Source organism: Thamnophis elegans, chromosome 2 (assembly GCF_009769535.1).
Source record: "Thamnophis elegans isolate rThaEle1 chromosome 2, rThaEle1.pri, whole genome shotgun sequence".
Classification (NCBI taxonomy): domain Eukaryota; kingdom Metazoa; phylum Chordata; class Lepidosauria; order Squamata; family Colubridae; genus Thamnophis; species Thamnophis elegans.
The window spans coordinates 40,291,330-40,315,223 of record NC_045542.1 but is presented as its reverse complement, the minus strand read 5'-3'; the positions used below and the strand labels follow the sequence as shown (position 1 = coordinate 40,315,223).

At 38.7% G+C, this 23,894-nt stretch overlaps 1 protein-coding gene across 1 annotated transcript in view; it reads left to right on the top strand.

Moving 5' to 3' along the window:
* The window catches only part of ABCA5 (ATP binding cassette subfamily A member 5), a 79,218-nt gene that overhangs the window by 5,613 nt on the left and 49,711 nt on the right, over window positions 1–23,894 (top strand). The window contains 15 exon segments of the mRNA XM_032210824.1: window positions 1,167–1,209; window positions 1,212–1,298; window positions 1,301–1,357; window positions 1,360–1,397; window positions 4,916–5,083; window positions 5,992–6,180; window positions 7,946–7,971; window positions 7,973–8,066; window positions 8,068–8,092; window positions 9,610–9,778; window positions 11,843–11,870; window positions 11,872–11,902; window positions 12,197–12,307; window positions 16,850–17,025; window positions 17,663–17,782. Of these exon segments, the coding sequence (XP_032066715.1) occupies window positions 1,167–1,209; window positions 1,212–1,298; window positions 1,301–1,357; window positions 1,360–1,397; window positions 4,916–5,083; window positions 5,992–6,180; window positions 7,946–7,971; window positions 7,973–8,066; window positions 8,068–8,092; window positions 9,610–9,778; window positions 11,843–11,870; window positions 11,872–11,902; window positions 12,197–12,307; window positions 16,850–17,025; window positions 17,663–17,782 (1,362 nt within the window).

Sequence of the window (23,894 nt, the reverse complement as noted above, 5' to 3'; positions counted from 1 at the left end):
TCAACAGCCCCAGGCCTGCCAGAATAGCCAGGTTTTAGTGGCTTTTCGGAAGGCCGAGAGAGTGGGAAGGGTCCGGATCTCTACAGGTAGATTGTTCCACAGGGCTGGAGCAGCTACATAGAAGGCCCTCCCTGAGGGGCCGCCAGCCGGCATTGTCCGGTCGATGGCACCTGGAGAAGGCCCAGCCTGTGAGATCTTATCGGCCGTTGGGAGGTATGTGGCAGGAGGCGGTCTCTCAGATATCCAGGTCCTAAGCCATGTAGGGCTTTAAAGGTGTGACCAGCACCTTGAAGTGCTTTCGGAGACCAATAGGCAGCCAGTGCAGCTCGCGGAGGATGGGTGTAACATGGGTGAATCTAGGTACACCCGATATCGCTTGCGCGGCTGCATTCTGGGGAGGGCAGAAATGAGCAAAAAATGGGCTGTTTTTTGCCCCCCCCCAGCCCCCAGCAGCACTCTATAAGCCTCCGTAAGGCTATGAAAAGTGACCGTTTTTGCAAAAAATGGGCCATATTTTGCTCATTTTTGGCCCTTCCACCCCTGCAGGAACACTTTGCAAGCCCCCCCAAGGCTATTCATGCCTTTTTAAAAAAAACACCTGTTTTCGCGAAAAATGAGTTGTTTTTGGGAGTTTGCAGAGTGTAAAAGCTTTCTCCCCCCTTTCAGAAAGCTCTTTAGTTAATGTGATTCATGAGAATTAGTTTGATCAAGTGCTGTGCCAGGAGAAACAAAATCTTAGGTGCTGCAGATTGTCAGTGATTTCTTTGTCCACACATCTGGAAACATCTACCTACTTACCTACTCTCTCCCCTACCTACCTACTGTATTTCTCTATTTCTCTCTATATATTTTTTCTCTCTCTATCCCTTTATCTACTACTACCTACCTAACTACTCTCTCTCTCCCTATCTACCTACTGCATTTCTCTCTCTTTCCCTCTCTATCCCTCTATCTACCTACCTACTTTTTTAAAAATTTGCCTCTTCAAAACCTTGGTGCATCTTATACTCTTATACAGGTCTTATACATCTTATTAACAGGTTTTATACTCCAAAAAATATGGTAAATTAGGTCTGTCATAATTATTTTATAGCTTTGGATATACTGTTTCTTTATTAGCAGAAGCTATTCCAAAAGTGGTTTTAACAGTCATTTTCTTTTTTCAGCTGAAGACCAATCATTCAGTTTTAGAAGAACTGGAACAAACAAAGCTGTCATGATGGGGGAATCTGCTATTTTGGAAATAGATAATTTTCCTCGTGCCATCATTCTGATTTATTTAGTGGTTGCCTTTTCGCCTTTGGTTATTACTTAGCTATCCATATTGTGGCAGAAAAAGAGAAGAAATTAAAACAATTTTTATGATAATGGGCCTGCATGACACTGCCTTTTGGTGAGTAAGTTCCTTAGTTCTTCATTGTTAAACAACCGCAGCAGTTCTTGTTCAGTTATACAGTTTTGAAAGAAAAGGGTACAGCATCTTGATTGTGGCTCAAAGTAAAAAAAATCTCTTTATATGAAATATTTCAGGCTATATATTCAAACTTCCCTAGACCTATTTCTTAGTTTGGATAGAGATGACTACGTTATGATATAGTTTGAACACTAAGCTATGTGAAGAATCAGATGCAATTTTGAAAATAAAGTGAACTTGAAATGCTTGCAGTCTTTGGTCACATTATCACTGGTCTATCATCACTGTGTATATATGTTAACGGAGTTACTTTGTAAACATGTACAGAGTTATTTAGAGATGTCTCTTTAACTGTAAGCTGCTTTTCTTGATACTGTTATGCTGAATGCTTGAAAAAACTGACTAATGCTTGTGTACAGATTCTCAGTTTAAATTTTTGGTGCATATGCATGACAAAGCTTTAAACTGAGGCCAGATGTAAAGAGGATGCATGAAGCACTTGATTGGTGGAACTGCAGATGCTTTCCTTACCCCCCACCCCCCTCCTTTTTAAAAATGTAATTAATATGATAAGAGTTTGGCTAGTTTTCTTCCTCTGGAAAATTTGGGGGCAGTGAACCTTGAGCTGGTCACAATCGAACAGCCCTGCAGAACTGCATTCTAACCAAACTGCTACCACGGCTCTTTTATATGTTAGCGATACATAGAAAAATACATTTGTGTACTTGTGAATTTAGAAGCATCTTGAACTGATGAAGCAAGATAAAAAAGAAAATTTTGGGAAATTCAATGAACTTTATTTTAAGATACTATGGAAGGATTTTTCTAGAGCAATGACACTTTTGTGTAAAGGACAGGTCAAAGTATTCCTCTATTTTCTTTAAAAATCCCGATAAGTCATGAAACAACTGCCATGCAATTAATTTGTTCTAATATTATTGCTGCTTCCTCTGTTGGGGTCAATGTTGACTTTAGATATTAGAGATGTGCGGGTTTTGGATATGTTTTCCAAAGGCTGTTTTGGAATGTGCACAGATATGAAAGTAGTGGCTGCCTGTAACTCTTTAAGACAATAGCATCTTTTCCCAAGAAGATAGTTTGCAAACACATTCTTGTTCCTGTGCTCTAGAGCAGTGGTTCCCAAACTTTTTCAGTCCACTGCTCCCTTGGTACTACAAACTGATCCTCAGTACCTCCCCCCCCAAGTGGTGGAATTCAATTTTTTTACTACTGGTTCTGTGGGTGTGACTTGGTAGGCGTGGCTGGGGGAGTCATGTGACTGGGCAGTTTGCACGATGGAAGGAAGGTAGTAACAGTAAAATTCAAAACTGTAACAATTAATTGCACATTTATTCAAAATCCAATTTAAAAACCTTTTTAGTTAACGTTAATTTAACAAAATTGTTGAACATGATCCAGTGATACCAGGTTTTCAAAGTCTGATAGTCATTTATCAAGAACCTTAGTAACTAGTAACTTAGTAAACGCAGTAAAATTTAGTAATTACTTCACTGTTCAGTAAATTCTTAATGTGATGGATGGGCTTGATGAAGCGATACCAGTTTCCCAATGTCTGGTTTTAAGTCACTTAGCAGAGTGCAATGTTTCCCAACCTTGGCAACTTGAAGATGTCTGGACTTCAACTCCCAGAATTCCCCAGCCATGGAATACTGGCTGGGGAATTCTAGGAGTTGAATTCCAGACACCCTTAAGTTGCCAAGGTTGAGAGACACTGCTCTAGAAGCATCAGAACTGTTTTCCTCTCCTCTCCTATTACAATATCAGAGGAGCCTTTTCGGTGGCATTAACTCCTGGCTCTAGTTTCCAGTAGTTTGGGGTGATGGTTTGTCTTAAAAGACACTTAAAAAGAGCAGCCCGTTTCCTATCAGTTTGCCCCTGGAGTTCGTGCATAACTTGCTTCGTCGTCGCCCACGTCGAAATTCCCTTTGGCCATTGCCCCACTGCCCCTTCCCACCCAAGGAACACCACCAACCACCACCTTTTTTGTGTCTTCGGAGGATTTTAGTTGCCATATGCACATATGGGGATCCCCAGTTCCGGGATCGCCCTTCATGCGCCCGCAAAAAAGAGGGCTCCCTGCCTGCGGAATGTGGTACTGCCGCCCTTGGCGCACAGTGTGCGGATTGGCTGAGCGCGCACTGAGTGACTGACTACCCCGAGGAATGCGTGGTATGCAAGAGGCCAGAAGCAACCATTCAACAGGATGGGGAGGGGGAGGATGGGAGCGACCCATGTCTGCGATGGACTCAGGGAGCACGTGTGTTCCGAGCCATGGCGCTCAGTCCGGAGAGGGGAGGGAAAAAGCCCTGAGTGGCGTGTGCCTAGTCGCCATGTGGGAGTGGCTCGGTGTCTTCCGATTTAGTTGTTTAGACTCTCCCCCCTCTGCTTGGTTGCACGTCTATATGTTTTTCCTCTCCCCCCCTCTCTTTTGCTGGGCAGTGGTTGAGGCTGCTGGTAGTTAGGATCGATTCTGCTGTTGCTTAAGTCGCTGCGGCAGACAGCAGCAGCAACGAGAAGCAGCAGTGGTAGTATCGAGGAGATCAACGAAGAAGGTGCATTTATGGCAGGCTGGCCAGCTGAAGTTGTAGGCTCAGCGCGGCTCCTTCTCTGCCACCTGCCCCCCTTGCCTCTTAGTGCCCCCTTAAGTCATCCCACCGCCCCCCAGGGGGCGGTACTCCCACTTTGGGAACCACTGCTCTAGAGCATCTTTTCAGAATCACATCCAAAAGACTTTGGAGTCCTACTAGATACTTACCGGTTACTTGCCAGATATTTGCAAAGCTTTTGTCTTTTGTATTAACAGTGTTGCAGAATTATGTAATTCTTCATGTTAGGTTGCATGAATATAACACCTCTGTGTTCCTATTTGTGGGCTACCTAGGCACATTGATAACATTCACTAAACCAATTTTTTATGAACACAGTTTGTGCAACAAATTGCAATAGTTTGGTTTACACATAATACTGTTTGTGGACATGCCAAGAGCAAGAGGTCTTCAATTAAAAACGATTCGTTTAAAGGGGACTAACTCAGTTTTATTGCCACCAAGAATTACTTGATGAAATGGGCAGCTATATAAATTGGATGGATAGATGATAATGCTCACAAAAAGATTCAGTTTTTAATTGCATGATTGCTTTTTGAAAGAGCTAGAACATGGATTGATAATAATGGCAGTTATAATGTTATCTATGATACCACTGAATTATGTTCTTTGAATCTTCAATTTAAAAATAACTAGGTACTGTCTTTCCAGATAATAAATACTGTAAATATCTGTTGCTACATTAACACCACAAGATTTCTGCCTTTTACATTTGTTAATTTATTTTTGATGTCGGCAACATTGTGGCAAACTAGCATGATGGTGCCTGCTTCCTGAAAAGATTGCTGATCTTTGAAGCAGAGGTAATTATCTTTGTGTAGTAATACTTACAGCTTTGAATTCATGAATCTTCATTGTATGTTTTCTTTTTTAGGCTTCTTGGGTCCTACTGTACACCAGTCTGATATTTGTCATGTCTCTTCTTATGTCGATCATTGCAACATTCTCTTCGCTTTTCCCCAAAAGTAGCTGCGTTGTGATATTTCTTCTTTTTTCCTGTATGAATATCTTCCGTAAGTGTTTGTGTGTGTGTGTGTGGTCAGTGTTACTATATTGTGGTTACCAGTATGTTTTTAGAGTCTTATTGACCTACATACTCAATTAGTTACAGCTATGGTTTTCTTTTCACTGAATGATAGCTGGCAAAGGTCTGATGCAGTTTTATTTGCTTAGATAGCTTAACAGATGTTGCTTCTTATTTTGTTTGAGTATATTTTCTGATTTACCTAAGTGTTTTTCTGTCTTCAGACAAGCAATTTGTGATGATTGCAGACATCACTATTAATAACAAATATTTATATGTCCAAAATGCACTAATCTTAAAATTATATTAATAACATGACATATTATATGAAAATAAGTATATGATCTAGCGTTCATTGTTTTCTGGTCTGGTTCTGTATATTAAATTTGTTGTCCATTCTTACAATGGAACAGTTGTGCAAATTATAATCAGCACATTGTTATTCTCATTTTTAATTATTTACACATCAATTAACAAAACTAAAAATACATAGAATGTCATGATTTCACTTGTCCTCTCAGTCACTGACATTCTTGATCTGGAAAGGGATCTGTTTGAAAAGGTAATTTGTTCTTGAATACAGTATTATTTTTTCCAACTCACAATGAAAACATATCTTGCCTTTAGTAGAATAGTTTTATATATTACATTTTATATTTTTACTTATATGTTCAGTAAAATTGAATATTGCAGTCTATGAAAACCAGGTTATTCTAGAAATTTAGAAATACCTTGATCATCTCTGACTTTTAAATCCTTTGGCCACCCCCAAAACTATAATTTAAAAATTAAAAAAAATCCATGAAAACAATTGGTATGTTAAATTTAAATGATTGAATTATTGCAATATCAACACCGAGGGCATCATTTCAGCATTTTACTGTAAGTTTCTAATGCATTGAAATATTTTTTTCTTTTCTGTTTAGGTTTTCTTTGCATTCATGTTGACTCCTCTTTTCAAAAAATCAAAACATGTTGGTACAGTTGAGTTTTTGTCAACCCTGGCTTTTGGTATTGTGGGTCTGACAATTTTCCTGGTAGAGGATATTCCAAAATCCTTTGTGTGGCTGATAAGCCCTCTGTGTCAATGCACATTTTTAATTGGCGTTGCACAGGTTAGTAAAATATATTATTTGCATATTGCTATACAAGTTTTTATGGTTCAAATCCCATCTATAGACCTAGTGAGAGAAAGGCAGACATAGATACAATATTTGCCTTTCTATACTTGCAGTAAACATGTTATTTGCTTGTTGCTATTTTCTTTATCAGTTAAAAATACTTTTAAAAAAATCAAGGATTGATTTCTGTAACATACCAATACTTTTAGAATAGGAATTGAAGATACCAGCTTCTTTAGTGAGCACTGTACAGCTATTTCTTAGGTTATGACAGCAATTGGGACCAGGGTTGTTGTTGTTAAGCAATGCAAAGGTAAAGCACAGGTCACACAATCACAGTGATAGGGGTCCAAGTTGCTATCAAAATTCAGGAGCCCTGGCAGTGGAGTGGTTAGAATGAGTATTGCAGGCAAACTCTGCCTATAGTCAGGAGTTTGATCTTGAGTGGGGCCAAGGTTGACTCACCCTTCCATCCTTCCAAGATTGGTAAAATGAGGGCCCAGATGATTAGAGGCAATATGCTGATACTCAGAGTATAGTACAGTATAATGGAGTAGTAAATAAGTCTTAAGTGCTATTACTATTGCTATAACTCCCAAATGTGTGAGTTTGGGTCATTAAATACTAAGAGGTAAGACTTTGAGGTAGAAAGTGTGGGCGGTGCTGCGCAGATAGTACTAGGAAGCACAAGCAGGTCAGTGGGCGGCACAGGAGGATTGGTGGAGGCTGAGGTCAAATTGGCAGAGGCCATACGAGGCCACAGAAAGGAGGGATGCCATAGGCAGGCGCATGCTACAGAGTGTGGTTGGCATTGGGTGCTACAGAATAGGAGACGTCTGGGATCTATAGTCCACAGTGGACTTTTTGTGAGAAAAGGTGGCAAAGTGATTTACTGGGGTGTCTTGCGACCTTCCTGTCGGCTTTCCCCATTTATTTTGTTTGTCAGAAGATGGCAAGGAAGGTCACAAATGGTGATCATGTGATGCAGCTTGCTGCAGAGTAATCATGACCCAAGCAGGGTCACAACCATGTCACTGCAGTCAGAACATCAAGGACTGATCATAAGTCCATTTTTGAGTGATCGCTGAAGCAGTGGACGTAAACTGAAGACTATTGATATGTAGGTAATGATTATTAGTTGCAATCTTGTTTAGAAGCTTTATTAACAATACTTTTATGAAACAGTTTATCTTTGATGTTAATTTAGGTCGTAATAAGTTCATTATGTTACAGCAGAAACAACAGTTACTCTTCTCTGGAAACCATTTCTATAGTAAATGTTTGCATGCTATATTCTGGTCATTGTGTTGCTTATACTGCTTAATATTTTTTTTCATAAAGAGTCATGAGTTTATATGACATTTCAGATCAAAAAGCAAGGTTTTGAAATTTGCAATAAAAAAATGTGGATCAACAGGACAAAAGACTGACCATTTGAAAACATGTGATACTTAAATGCGCAGTAAAATGTGTGCTTATTTTAATATATTAATTGTCTGAGTTTGAAGATAACAATGAATTTTAGAAATATTAAAATTAGTATGAGTAAGCTAATTATAAAAGTAAACAATAAACAAGCTCTATCCAAAATACCCAACCTAACCTAACCAGGTCAATGATGAATCCTAAGAATAAAGTGGTTTTATGTGCCAAATTGTACTAATTTGCAATGGAGTGCCATAACTGTTAATTACTTCCCTAATATTTTAATACTATAATGGTATTCCAAATAATAATCAAATTCCATATTTGTTTGCAGGTTATGCACTTAGAAGATATGAAGAAGGAGTTAATTTTCAAATTTAACTTATGGACCTTATCCACTAATTATTGCTATACTGCTCCTGGCTCTTGACAGTGTGCTTTATCTTCTATTAGCCGGTTTACTTGGATCAGGTTATTCCAGGTATGATTGAATGACTAAGAAAAATGATTTCAACGAACTTTAATCATTTATTTGATCTGCATTGAATTCAAAACTTAAGATATATGTATCAGCAATGTGCATTTTATATATATTTGTAGCAATACCTACATTCTGAAGGATCACCTACATTTCTCATGCAGGGATTTTTTTTTGCAGTCCGAGTACTTGATACAAAAGTATAGTATGGTTGCTTCATAGCAACTAGTACATTTGTTGAAAGTTAAATTTATGACTATTTCTGGTGTTATTTCATATGTATTACAATATAACATTCAGTTTTTTAAAAATTGGCACTTAATAAGCCTGAACTAATTGATTTAGCCTTTATAGTTTACATAACCATTGTCTCTTAGTGAGTCATAGGAAAATGTATGAAAAACTCTTTAAGGACAATAATATACAATCTGACATACAGTTTATTTATACCTTTTTCTTGAAAAGTGAGGAAATTGTTTGTTTTAATAAAAAAATAGCAATTTCCATTCAGATGTCTCTTTTCATTTTAGATTGGCAGCAAATCAGAATTTGCCATTCTATTTAAACTGGGCTAGAGTGCATATATTCCAGTCCAAACCACTTCTAGTTTAATAGAGAACATTTCTCTATATGTTGAGGTAGGGAAAGTACTTAACCTCGGAGTAAAGTTACAAATGAAACTTTTACTTGCGCATTGCATCTCTCCAATGTCTCAAAGGCATTAAAAAGTATAATACTTGGAATGCATGAGAATAAATTCTGCCAGTTGTTGAATATTATTGTGCATAGTTTATTTCATGTATACTTTGTTACATTAAAAAAATAGTTCACCACAGATGGGTTCAGATCTGGATGTTAAACCATATGTTAAAAAATACGTTGTTGAATATTTCATAAGGAAAACTCAATCTGCATTTGTCATAGTGAGTTATATGAACCCAGTGATATACTTCTTGATCTATTTGAGCAATAGAGTTTTGATTCATTTTATATTAAAAATTAAGACCATGTTCTTTTGCTGGAGCTTGATACAGGTACTCCTTGCTTACAACAGTTTGTTTACTGGCCAAAGTTACAACAGTACTAAAATGACTTATGACCGTTTTTCACACTTACAACCATTGCAGCATCCCCATGGTAATGTGATCAAAATTCAAACACTTGGCAACTGACTCATATTTATGACAGTTGCAGGGTTCTGGGGGCCTTTTGTGACCTTCTGACAAGTAAAGACAATAGGGAAGCAGATTGACTAAAAACCATGTGACTGACTTAACAATTGCAGTGATTCACTCAACATGGTGCTGAGAAGGGTCATAAGATGAGGCATAGCTCACTTAACAACTGTCTCATTAAACAGAAGAAATTTTGGCTCAATTATGGTTATAATTGATGACTACCTATAATTAATGAAATAATTAATCATAGACCAGCATAAGTGAACTATATCTTTTAAATGTTTATATATTATAACTAGCAGCATTTAATATTTGTAGATGTTATTTTTCTTTTATTGTTCAGGAGATATGGATTGCGCAGAGATTTTTTTTTCTTTCTCAAGCCCTCATTTTGGTCAAAGAGAACAAAAAATTACAAAGAACTGTATGAAAGCAATATTAATGGGAACTTAGATTTCAATGAGATCATTGAAGCTGTATCATCAGAGTTTCAAGGAAAAGAAGCTATCAGGTATGATTGGCTATTCTGTGGTTTCCTTTCAATTGCTAAAGCCAGGTGCTAATATTTCTTTACCTAATTTGAAGTTTCTTACCTAAATTTCTTACCTAAGTTTGATAACTCAGAAGCTTACATGATCAGCCACTATGGACTAAGATTGAGTTTGAGGGTTTTAGTGCATACAATGTAAATATTATATAATGAATTTTATATGTGAAATTCCATGAAGCCAACAGTTTTTTTAAAAGACTGTATAAAGAATTCACTTTGGAAAAAAAACCTACTTCCAAAATTTTTGTTTAAAGCAGTTAAGCACCATATCTGACCCAGCTGTTTTGAGGATCTTTTTATGTCATGCAGTCATTTCGCTCATGACTGCATTGTGTAGCAACGGCCATTCTTAAGTGAACCCCATAGTGTCATTAACCATGACATCACATCACCATTTGTGACCTTTTGCCAGCTTTCCCATTGACTTTGCCTATTGGAAGCTGGCAGTGAAAGATTGCAAATGGTAATCATATGACTGTAGGATACTGCAACATTGTAATTGCAAGCAGAATGCTGAGCAAGCATGGGATTGCAATCATGTGACCACAAGGATGCCGTGATGGTCAAAATACAAGCACCAATCCTAAGTGGTACTAATTCAGTACCATATAAATTTGAACAGTCACCTGCTTGAATGGTCATTGAGGATCATGCTTGTGTATCCACAGAAGACCCTTGAAGTGACCACACAAGGCTTAAAGGAATGCAGTTTTTCAATGTTGGGGGCATTCTGTTTAGAGCATCAATCCAGATACTCTACGAAATCCTTTTTTTTTAAATTGTTGGCAAAGAGAAAGTTCACTTTAGGAAAAAAAAATCATTTTTTCTACTAAATCCCAAAATTGGGTGTGATAGATAAAGAATTATAGCAAGAAAACACTGAAACTATCAGTGTTTATAAACTATAATTTAAATCAATGGTCAGTAAGCATGAGTAAATCTGGCCATTATGTGTAAAAATCACCCATGGTATCTACATGTAGGAATTGCATTAGATATGTGAGTTGTATATAGCAAGCATCTAATTGATCATAAAGTAAAACTGCTTGCATCAAACATAGTCAGAAGGTAATTTTTGCCCAGAGGCTGAGGCAAATAAAGTAGCTATATCAGCCTGAATGTTCAACATGTAGAAACTTTCTAAAGAGGAAATTGTGGTTTGTATTGAATATAATGAAAGTTGTTTGGGCTTAGGAAATCTTTGTACATGAATTAGTACTAAACAAATTGATCCATATCCTTTCACATATGTAGAACTGTTCTGTCAACTTTTTTTTTTAGTATTTCAAACATGAATTTATTCATTTATTTCGAGTGTGGTGTATCATATAGGGGCTAGCAATATATATTAATATTTGACCTGAATTAGTAAAATATAATAAAATATACATGTTAAAATTTCTATGTTCAAATACCAAAGTCTAGGCTTTCTAACCATTGAAGCGCAGCATCCTTTATGTTAAAATCAGATACTGGACCATTATATTGCCCTCAGCCAGTCACGATGTGATCTACACTTTGGGCATGAGACCCCGCAATCATGATTGCAGGAGGATGCTATTCCCCCATTTATGCAGAGAGTCCCAGTAGACACCATGTGAGGTGCAAATCCTATTCAGTATTATCCATTGCTGGATTTTGTGGAGTCATTTATATATCTACCTGTGACCCATTTGGCTTTACATTGGGAATCAATGTTAAAGTCGTTGAGTGGATGTTCTGTAAGTGCTAGTGGTATACAGTGTCTTTAGAATTTAATACCAGTATTGTACTGAATTCAACAACTATTTCTTACATTGACAAAGTTAAAATCCAAGGAAAAATAGGATACTGAATTTAGATATGTTCCCTATTTAAGAGCTCTCAGAATCTGAGAAACTTTCACTATGCTTTGTGAGTCTTCAGTTAGTGTTAACTTAGATTTGAGTAATATTCATACTAACATAATGATTATTTCATATTGCTTGCTTTTATTTTCCTGAACTATTTCATTAAAAACAATTAAATTACAATGTTTTCTTTCAGAATCAACTCTGTCCAGAAATCTTTTGTTAAAAAAAGGTGAAACTGTGGAGGCTTTAAAAAGTAAGGAATTTGGCTATTTTCAACTATTTATCGTAATAAAAATCCTTGAAGTTTAAGTGGGTTTTCTTGTCTTCTGATAACCAGAAACCTGCATTTTGGCAGTTCTGTTAAATAGTATATTAAATAATCTGTGAGTTTATTATGTTAATATTATGCTAAACATAAATTGTTTTTCAAAGATGAATGCAATTTTGTATTAAATGTATTTGTTTAATAGTAATATAATGATATAATAGTGTGGTATAACATAATTACTTCTCCCTTGTTGGCATAATCATGTCATTATTTTATTAGATTTATCCTTGGATATATATGAGGGTCAGATTACAGCATTACTTGGACATAGTGGAACTGGCAAAACAACATTAATGAACATTCTTTGTGGATTGTGCCCACCTTCTGATGGTAAGTATGATCAAAATAATTTTGACTTGCCATATTTAATGGCAAGTAAAGAGAAAATGCGCTACTTTAGGATATGTGTGTGTGTGTGTTGTATTTGTGCTGATAATAAATAAAGGGGAGACTAGTATAGATCTATTTCAAGCTATTTAGCTCTCATCAGCTAGCCATACACTTACTGGGATTCGAACCTGGGCTGTATTACATATTAGGCAGATGTGTTAACCACTAAGCCACAAGGTTCTCCTCCTTTTTCAGCTGAGCCAGGGAAATAGGTATGTAATTAGTGTCACAACCCCTGGTATGCCCAAATATGGGAGGAAGCTTACTGCTTCCATTCTCTGTCTATCGGCTCGTCACAAGAGACCATCCAGACAGAGCCGATAGACAGAGAATGGAAGCAGTAAGCTTCTTCCCATATTTGGGCATACCAGGAGTTGTGACACTAATTACATACATACATACATACATAATACATACATACATATGTTGTATTTGTGCTGATAAATAAATAAAGGGAGACTAGTATAGATCTATTTCAAGCTATTTAGTTCTCATCAGCTAGCCATACCCTTACTGGGATTCGAACCTGTGCTGTATTGTATCTTAGGCAGATTAGACAATACAGCACAGGTTCGAATCCCAGTAAGGATATAGCTAGCTGATGAGAGCTAAATAGCTTGAAATAGATCTATACTAGTCTCCTTTTATTTATTTATCAGCACAAATACAACACATATGTAACAAAAAGGCAACAGTAAAAATATTGGGTATATATATATATACACAGACACACAGACACACACACACCGTGTTTACCTGAAAATAAGACATGCCCTGCTAATAAGCCCAATTGGGCTTTTCAGAGCATGCGCCATAATAATCCCTCCCCTGAAAATAAGCCTGCCCCCAACTATATAAGCACATGCGAAACCAGTCCCGCCATTACCACTGTACCACCTACCAGTACAGCTTGCGGGGCAAAAAGAGGGCTTGCCGCAAAAACAGCTGGTGAATCAAAGTGCTTCCACCTCACGCCCTTCCCTCCCACTCAAAAAGAACCCGCCGCAAAAAACAGCGGGAGGCCAGCAATGCGATTACCCCCTCCTGCCTGTTCCTTCTTCCGCAAAAAAACACCGCCCACACCAATGTTCCCTCTAATTTTTTTTCAGTGTGTGCGGAAAAGTATAGTGGTTCGAGCAGCACATTTTCATGCCTCAGCACCTGAATTTTTTTAGCCATAATTGCCATTAGAGCAGATGTTGGGAGGGGGGCAAGGAGGAAAAGGGTCCCCCTCCTCTCCCTCAGACCCCAGGAAGGAAGGGGAGGGGGAGGGAGGAAGGAAATAAAATGGGAAACACGAAAGGAAGGAAAAGGAAAGGAAAGGAAAAGAGAAAGGAAATAGAAAAGAAGGAAAGGAAAAAGGAAAGGAAATGGGAAAGAGGAAAGGAAAAGAGAAAGGAAAGGAAAAAGGAAAGGAAATGGAAAAGAAGGAAAGGAAAAGGAAAAGAAGGAAAGGAGAAATGAAAGGGAAAGAGAAAGGAAAGGAAAAAGGAAAGGAGAAAGAAAAGGAAATGGAAAAGAAGGAAAGGAAAAGGAAAAGAAGGAAAGGAAAAGAGAAAGGAAAGGAAAGGAGAAAGAAAAGGAAATGGAAAAGAAGGAAAGGAAAAGAGAAAGGAAAGGAAAAAGAAAGGAAGTTAGAAGAAGGACAGAAAGGAAAAGGAAAGAGTGGAAAGGATTGGTACTGCTCAAAAATCAAGTCTCAAGATCCCGTGGACCCCTTTGGCTCAGGCATTCCAATTCCACACTGCTTCCCTCTCTCCCCAAAGCGAAGGGAATCGTAGAAAAAATGCTGAGCCCAGAACGGGGCTTCAGATGAGGCAATGCCTGAGAAACCCTGGATGTGCAGAGAAACGCAGGCTACAACCAGCGAATCCCGTTTTCCCAGGAACTGACGGAGCCCCAGAGGACCAATGGGAATTCTCCCTTCTGCAGCGTCATCCATCTCCAGGCAGAGTCTTCCTTGATTTCACCAATCAGAAATCAGAGTTCAGAAGGGAGGGAAGGGGGATATTTTCAGTCACATTTAAAGACATTAAAAAACACTGCGCTGCAGTTTGAAACTTGTGCGTGGTGTTTTTTCGTTACCTGCGCTGGCCCACACCAATGGTAAAGGCAGCCTGCCTGGTTCCTTACCCGCCCTCCTTTTAGCGAGGGGTGGCAGGTGGGGAGGGGAGAAGTGAGGCGCGCCTCTTACCTTTCCAGCTCCATCACGTTCCTCGCCCTTTCGCCCATTGAATCCCCTTGTAAAAAAACCTCATGTTCAACTCGTGAGGTTTTTCTTACAAGGGGATTCAATGGGCGAAAGGGCGAGGAGTGAGACGGAGCTGGAAAGGTAAGAAGCATGCCTCGCGGCCCAACACCGCCCACCTCGCCGTAATGATAAAGGCAGCCTGCCTGGTTCCCTCCCTGCCACCGTCCCTTTAGCAAGAGATGGCAGGTGTTGCGGGGGAGAAGGGGGGGAGAAGCGAGAGACGCGTCCTAGCGCTACCAGAGACTGACAGTTCCGCCACGTTCCTCGCCTTTTTGCCCATTGAATCCCCTTGTAAAAAAAAAACCTCGCGAGTTGAACTCATGAGTTTTTTTACAAGGGGATTCAATGGGTTAAAGGGCAAGGAACATGATGGAGCTGGAAAGGTAAGAGGCACGCCTCACTTCTCCCCCCCACACCTGCCACCCTTCGCTAAAGGGACAGCGGGGAAGGGAACCAGGCAGGCTGCCTTTACCATTGGGGCGAGGTGGGCGGTGTTGGGCCCCGAGGCGCGCATCTTACCTTTCCAGCTCCATTGCGTTCCTTGCCCTTTCGCCCATTGAATCCCTTTGTAAAAAATACCTTGCAAGTTGAACTCATGAGGTTTTTTTTACAAGGGGATTAAATGGGCGAAAGGGCGAGGAACGCGACAGAGCTGGAAAGGTAAGAGACACGCCTCGCTTCTCCCCCCCCCACCTGCTACCCCTCGTTAAAGGGACGACGGGGAAGGTTTGGTGTGTTTTTTTCTGTTAAATGGTGTGTCCTAGGGAGCCATTGGGTTTTTTGTAGATTAGGACGCCCAAAAAGGGAAGTTGGTTATTTGCTTCTATTTCCATAGTGAATTGTATTTTGGGGTGTAGGCTGTTGAGATGTGTGAGGAAGTTGTCCAGTTTTTCTTTCCCGTGTGGCCAAATCATGAAATCATGAAATTAATTTTGAAGGAACCAGGTTAATCTCCAAAACTGAACACTTCAACAAAAGAATAATTATGGAAGCTATCGAAATAGAGAAACACCCCCACAACAGGAATAAACGTTACCTCCCACCTACCCGACATCTGAAAACCAGCCCTAGTCAACAAATGAGCCCCACCCACCACCCAGACCTTTACAACACGAAACAACGGACACACAGCCAGCTCCAATCAGCACCAATCTAACAATCATCATACAACCACACAACCAATCATTCCACTTACTGAAACAAAGCCAGCACTCCACACCCACCCACCAAGATTTATAGAAAGGATTGCAAATTTTTCCATAGTAATATCCTACCCATACAGTGCAGAATACTTGCATATAGCTTGACATTTCTGTTAGGAATAAGTTATTTCTGCTCCCTTTTAATTATACATTGAGTTCCATTTCAACTAACTGGAACTTATAATTGCAGGATGTTGGAATTAGATATTGAGAGTGTAATTTTGCTGTTCACTTGCTTATCCCTTTGTTCTGTTTGATTTCCTAAATATATGTTTCTTTTTCTACCCGTGCACCAATGACAAGTAAATCTCAATTTGTAAAGAAATTGTTGTATACATGATGCCAAGACCTACTGTATTATCTTCATCCCTCCATCCTCCATCATTCCAGTGCTACTTTATTCTCAACAACTCCTGGTGGCTCATAACAATCAAAGAAGAAAGTATTATAAAAACAATAAAGATATGAGATTAAAATATGGCAAGCATGTGAAACCAAATGGAATGAAGCAAGGGGTCTCCCTCACCAATTGCCAGGTTTTCATGGCTGTTCTAAACAACAGTGGAGACCATTTGGCTCTCAGGAGGAACCTCAGTACAAAGGGCTACTACAGAGAAGGCACACTTCTGGGATCCTGACAGATGATACTGTTTAATTAAAGGAATCCAGAATGCACAAATCTTGCAGGCTCAAATCTGCCAGGCAGATGCTATGCAAGACATCAAGTAGCCATGCCCCATGCCATGTAGGACTTAATATTTTGATTGGCTTCCTTTCTACAAACTATGGAAATATACATGCAGAAAATATTGCACTTCTTCATTTTGTTTTTCTAGTTTTAAGCCCCTCAAACGTGGGGAAAATTCAGGAAGAGAGAAATTTTCTTGATTTTCTTGATTTCCAGTTGAAGTCTCTAATTTTGCTGACTGTTTTATGGTCACAGTAATGGTAAAAGTCCATTATTTTTTGTGATGTATACATGTATGCATTTTAGTAGCAATCATTTTCTTCCTTGTTTGTGTTTATCAGGATTTGCATCAATCTATGGATACAGAGTTTCTGAAATTGATGAAATGCTAGATGCCAGAAAGATAACTGGCATATGTCAACAAATAGACGTATGTTTTGATGTATTAACTGTGGAAGAAAATTTGTCAATAGTTGCTGCAGTTAAGGGAATACCTCCCAATTATGTGATACAAGAGGTGAGTAGAATACAAAGTATTTATTTTTAATTGAAAAATTGTGTCATATATGCCTTCAATAAAAGATAATTTTACATGGACATATAATAATGTATTGACTGCATCTTTTACATTCAGATTCCATAGTATTCTACCTTATTTTGAGAACTCTTCTAAAACACAAAAACTTACAGAATTTAAGATAAAATAGAATGATATGAGATAGGTATAAGCATCAGTAATTGTTGGCTTTCCTGCTATCTGTCCTTCTGAACTTTCAAATACCAGTTTGACATATTTTTTAAAAAGATATGATTAACTGAATAATTAAAAAAACATTTTAATGGATGGATGGATAGATGATAGATAGATAGATAGATAGATAGATAGATAGATAGATAGATAGATAGATAGATAGATAGATAGATACTGTATTGGTTTTGGAAACCTCACCTTAACTCTTCCAGAGCAGGGTTGTTTTTGAAATTGCAGGGAATAAATGGAGTTTGAGTTATTTTCATAATGTATTATATCATGTTCAGTTACAAAACTTAGATTCCTTGAGCTTTAACAACAATAGCATGATAAATGCCCTGATTAATTATGGAATTACTTGATTTAGTTATCTCTAAATATTTTTCATGCTTGATTCTGAAAGGTTCAAAAGATTTTATTGGATTTGGATATGCAGCCCATTAAAGATAACCAAGCAAAAAAACTAAGTGGTGGACAGAAAAGAAAGCTGTCAATCGGAATTGCAATTCTTGGTGATCCAAAGGTAAATAGCAAAGTAACCGAAATACTAGTAGTAATACTCATTATCAATTGCAAGCCACATACAAGCTGAACTATAATTGTGTTGTACAAATTAGGGGAGTTGGGAATAATAAAATAATACTTGCCCAAGCAGGTCTTCAACAGCAGCAGTCCTCTCAACAAAGGCCTAAGCAATTAATGTCATTCTCATTCTCTCTCTCTCTCTCTCTCTCTCTCTCTCTCTCTCTCTCTCTCTCTCTCCCTCCCTCCCTCCCTCCCTCCCTCCCTCCCTCCCTCCCTCCTTCTCCCTCCCTCCCTCCCTCCCTCCCCCCTCCCCCTCCCCCTCCCCCTCTCCCTCTCTCCCTCCCTCCCTCCCTCCCTCTCTCTCTCTCTCTCTCTCTCTCGTGTGTGTGTCTGCTTCTACAATACAGAAAATACAGACATTTTGGACAAACTGTCCCTCCCACCAGACATAAATCTAAGATGTTCAGAATTGCTTGTACTAGTCATTCTCAAATATAATTCTTACATGAATACATTAAACTGATTACAATATAAATGAGACAAGAAAGAAACCTTACAATGAATTTCTGTGAAGAAAGCAAAGAAAGAAAACTTTAGGATAAATTTTCACCCTCCCCTATAGTCTTTACAGCTGTCTTCTGGGGATAGAAGAAAGTCTTTTGGTCTTTACTTCTCCATCTCAGGGTCCATTCTTTCATATCTGCTGGATGGCAGTAGGCTTAGTTTGCTGATAAGAGTGGTCAGTCAGGCTTGGTAGTCAGTTCCAGACTTGGCTAAGTTTTTTTTCCTCATGTCAGGTTTTAGCAGGATGCAATCATCAGCAGCCAATTCAAGAGTTAGGGTTTGAGCTAGCAGTCCTTTGTTTCTGAGGTGAAGAAAAAGAGAGGCCAAGTATACAGTTCTTTACAGACATATCTTTAGTCCCATGTTGTGGAATCTCACCCATTCTGTCCAAATGGAAATCCAAACATTATTCCAGAAGGCAGACGATGTAAATGATGTAAATTTCATGGAACAGGACATTCCCACTGCTTCTATGATTGAAACACTTTTGCAGTAAGATGAGTAAATTGTCAAAAGGAACAACAACTTGTGTTGCAAACAAACAAACAAAATATCATAGGGTAGAGCATGTTGACTCACAAGCTTTAAAAATGCACTCAGGTGTAAAAGAGAAAGGGAAGAAAAATAGCTTTTTAAAAAAAATGCAATTAAAAAAAAAAGAGGTACTTTGAGTCAACACTCCAAAATATTAGATTCCATTCAGATGGAAGCAAATTCTCATCAAGTATGTTAAAACATTTACAAATGTAAGCAAAATATCTCAATCATTTCTTTTTATACCTCAAAAATTTCCAGAAGAAAAAAAAATCAAAATTGTATTCAGAGCAGAAAAGGAAATGTAATTGCATAACTTTTATAGATGAAAAGATAACAGTGAAAGGTAAAGGTGAAGGAGCAAGTCACCCATTTATTCCAAATTTCTCAGAAGAGAGAGGAAAAAAAATGTTTAAAGTGAGCAGAAAAACTTCAGCCCGCCTTCAATGACCCAAAAGGAATGAGGGAAAGAAAAGGGGTGGGACTTCCGGTTTGGCGTAGCGCCGGAGCGATCTGCCGACAGATCCTCTGCTCGGTTCGCCCGGTCTTTGCACGAGCGTGGCTGCAGTAGGCAAGGTCCCTTCGAGGTGCGAGGACCTGTGGAGAGGGGAAGCATCGGAGCAGTGGAGGGAGAAAGGCGATCTCCCCCCACGAAGCGAGAGGCTCCCTCAGAGCGCGTGCAAAAGAGGTCGGCTGATTAATGGCCGACCAGAAGATGTGACTGCCAGCCTTCAACAAGGAAGGGAGAGACAGCTGCAGGGAACGTTGCGGATTGAATGACGGTAAACGTAAGATCTTGACTTAAAAGCCTAAATCTGAAGGGATAAACAACTTAACTGTAATAAGTACAGATACGTGTGTGGGCGCATCTGGTTGAAGCGGCTAGTAAAGACGGACAGGAAAGATTTGAGAGAGCCGAGTGACGGAGCGGATAGAGAAAGACCGAGACTTTGGATTATTTAAATCTGGAGGATTAACGGAGGACGAGACGGAGGAGAGAAAGACAGTTGGATCTGCCCCCTTCGTGGGAAAAAGGGGGAAAAGCCTATGAGTCGCGAGGGTTTGAACCAGCTTTAAAACTCTGAGAGCGCGGTGCCATATTACAGCCAGAGACAACAGAAGGACAACATTATACTGACAACAGGAAGTGATTGTTGGGTGAGCTCTAAAATACTTTCAGAAACTCTGGCCTCTCCCGTCTCCTGTCTCTTCACGCTGAAACGTCTTCTCCTGGCTAGTAGACGCCTCCCAGATACTACTACTATAGAACTAACTGAGTCTATACTATATAGCTTAACTACCTTGTATGTATTCCGGGTACTGTATAATTATTCAAGCAGCATCCAGAAGGTACTAGATTTACAGCTTAAAGGGGGAGAACTGAATCAACGTAAATGGCAACAAGAACAGTAACTTTAACCAAAGGGAGTAAAAAGCAAACCCCTTTATCTACCCCGGTGAGGGAAAAGTCCCCTGAGGGCAGGCAAATGGGAGACAAGACAGCCCCAACTCCACAAGGCCAGGTGGTAACAATGGACTCCTTACAGGAGGCAATATTGAAGATGGGCGAAAGTGTCACCCAAGGCCTGGAGGGAGTAAAGAATGAAATGCATGAAGTTAGAAATAATATGGGAAAGATTGAGGAGCGTATAGGAGCAATACAAACAGCGCTGTCGAAAAATGAACAGGAAATTCAAAATGTTAAGGAGAGAACGGAAATAGCAGAAAAAAGGATAGACAAAGTAGAGGACAAACTGGAATCTATAAACTCAAACCTGGAGGAGGCCATCCTCCACCTAGAATTAGAGCGATCAGCATACTATCTGAGACTACAAAACGTGGAGGAAGCAAGAGAGCTGAAACCTCCGGGAGCTGATTGGAGAAATTCTGGGACTAGTCCTTGACAGGCCGAAAAAAGAGGTCATTAACGAACTGGACGAAGTCTATAGAATCAATACAAGCTTTGCGAGACGCCATCGGCTTCCGAGGGAGATTCATGTGAGGGTGTTGAGAAGACAACTGAGAGAGGACATTCTAAGCACAATAAGAGGGGACTCACTAACATATAAAGGTAAAGAAATTCTCATCTTAAAGCAGATTCCACGGAGAGTCAGAGAGAAGAGAAGGAAATACAACTTCCTCTCTCCACATTTAAACAGAGACAGAATCCAGTTCAGATGGCTTCTTCCAGAAGGAATGTTAATAACATGGAGGGAAAAGAAGTACCGGATAGATACTTTGGAGAAAGCTCAAGAATTCCAGGAACTATTACTAGCAGATGAAGAGAGGTTTAATAAAGAAGGACCTTTAAGACAGGAGGACACTATAATTGAAACTCAACTGGAGGGGCGAGAGACGGGAGAGGTCAGAGAGCGAGAGAGATATGGCAGAGAAGATTCAAGAGCAAGGTCACCAATTGAGACAAGATCTAAAGGTGCCCTCAAAGCGAATAACTTGTAAAGGAACTGAGGAATGGGAAACGAATGTACTATCAGCAAATATAAATGGTCTTAACATAACTTCCAAAAGAAAACGTGTACTGTTGGATCTAGTGACACAAAAGCTAGATGTAATCTGTCTTCAGGAAACCCACATTAAAGAGAAATATAATAACCTGTTGAACTGTCCAAAACTAGGTAAAACATTTTGCTCGTTAGCACAAACTAGAAAAAGAGGAATTGTGATGTATATAAAAGAATGGTTGAACCCCAAATTAATACACGCAGACAAAGAGGGTAGGGTATTAATGGTGGAGATAATGAATGGTGGGAAAAATTTTTTACTAGTTGGAATTTATGCTCCAAACCAAAAACAAGAGAGATTTTATGTTAATCTATACAAGAGGATAAATGAAATAAAGTGGCAAAATATATGTATTCTAGGGGATTTCAACGCAATAGCAGACGGTAAAATGGATTATAAGGGTACACACAAGAAAAGTACAAAAGGAAGCTACCGACTGCCTATGTAAATATGGTGAAGGAATTAGACCTTTATGATGTCTGGCGAACAATGAATGACAAGATACAACAGTACACGTTTTACTCTCATCCACATAATTCATGGTCCCGTATCGATATGGTCTGGTCAAACCCGGAACTACTCATGGATACTGTAAACATTGAAATAACAACGAACAAGTGGGCCGACCATCACCCAGTCTTATGGCAATGGAAAGGGAAGTCAAGGATAAAAGCTAGGTGGACATTAAACCAGAACATATTACAAGAGAAACAATTTGTACAACAAATAGAAAAGGAACTGGGCTATTTCTTCAAGGAAAATGATAAAGAGCAGACCTCAATACAAAACGTTTGGGATACGATGAAGGCAGTTGTGAGGGGAACATCAATAGCCTACATAATAAGAAGAAACAAAATGCATAGGGGAAAACTTAATACATTGAACAAAGAATTAAGAGAGACAGAACTGCTGATCCAGAAAGAGCCAGAAAATAGCAGACACAGGGAAAAAGGAGAGTTAATTAAACACCAAATAAATTTGATCTCTCAAGAGGAAATAGCACAAAACATTAAGAGAATGAAGCAGAATTATTTTGAACATGCAAATAAAACTGGGAGATGGCTGGCCCACAAAATAAGAAAAGAGGAGGTCAAAAGAATTATTAAACAATTGTGTGACGAGGAGGGGAATTTGAAACAAGAAATAGGGGAAAAGAAAAAGATTGTACAGAACTATTATAAGAAATTATACAAACAGGACGAAATTAGTGAACAGGACATTAGAAAATACCTTATAAAGCAGAAACTTCCAGTCTTGCCGGAGGAGATGAGAGAGATGCTTGATAAAGAAATTACAGAAGAGGAACTGAAAAAGGCCATTCAAAAGCAAAAAAACAACAAAACACCTGGGCCGGATGGGCTTCCGTCGGAAATATACAAAAAACTTCAAAACACCATGGAAGACAAATTATTAGAACTATGCAATGAGGCACTACAAAATGGTAAGGTCCCAAAATCATGGGGGGAAGCTTACATTACCCTAATACCAAAGGAAGAGGCGGACAGTAGCAAGATCCAAAACTATAGACCTATATCGTTGTTAAACGCAGATTACAAAATTTTTGTATCAATATTGGCGGAAAGACTAAAAATAATATTAAACCAGAGTATCCATCCGGATCAAAATGGCTTTCTCCCAAAAAGACACATTAGGAACAATACAAGAATAATAATTGATACTCTGGAATTCTACGAAACAAGATCCGAGAAACAACTAGCATTAATTTTTGTCGACGCCCAGAAAGCTTTTGATAACTTAGATTGGAACTTTTTAATCACACAATTAAAAATGATGAAATTTGGCGACAAATTCATTAAGATCATAGAATCTATATATTCACAGCAATCTGCAAACATCATAATTAATGGAGAACTAACAGAGAGGGTACAAATTGGAAAAGGTGTTAAACAAGGGTGCCCGCTCTCCCCACTACTATTTATTATGTCGCTAGAAGTTCTCCTAAATCGGATAAGATTAAACCAGGAAATCAGGGGTTTGACTATAAAAAAAGAACAATATAAAGCACAGGCCTTCGCGGATGACATGGTCTTTATCGTGGAAGACCCTCTAATTTCAGGACCGAATTTGATGAAGGACATTGAGAACTTTGGGCGTGTGGCCGGTTTAAAAATAAATAAGGAAAAAACAAAAATGATTATAAAGAACTTTCCCAAAAATCAGATTGGAGAACTAGAGAAAATAATGGAATTAAAGGTAACCAAAAAAATTAAGTACTTAGGGATCTGGCTGTCTGCGAAATGCTCTTCCATAAAAGAAGATAACTATGATAAACTACTACGAAACATTCAAAAGGACTTAAAAAACTGGTCGAAACTACAAATATCATTGATGGGAAGAGTCGCAGTAATTAAAATGAATGTCTTGCCAAAAATCCTCTACCTATTTCAAACGGCACCGGTCAAATTAGGGGAAAAATTCTATAATGATTTAGACAAAATGATACGAAATTTTGTATGGAATGGCAAAAA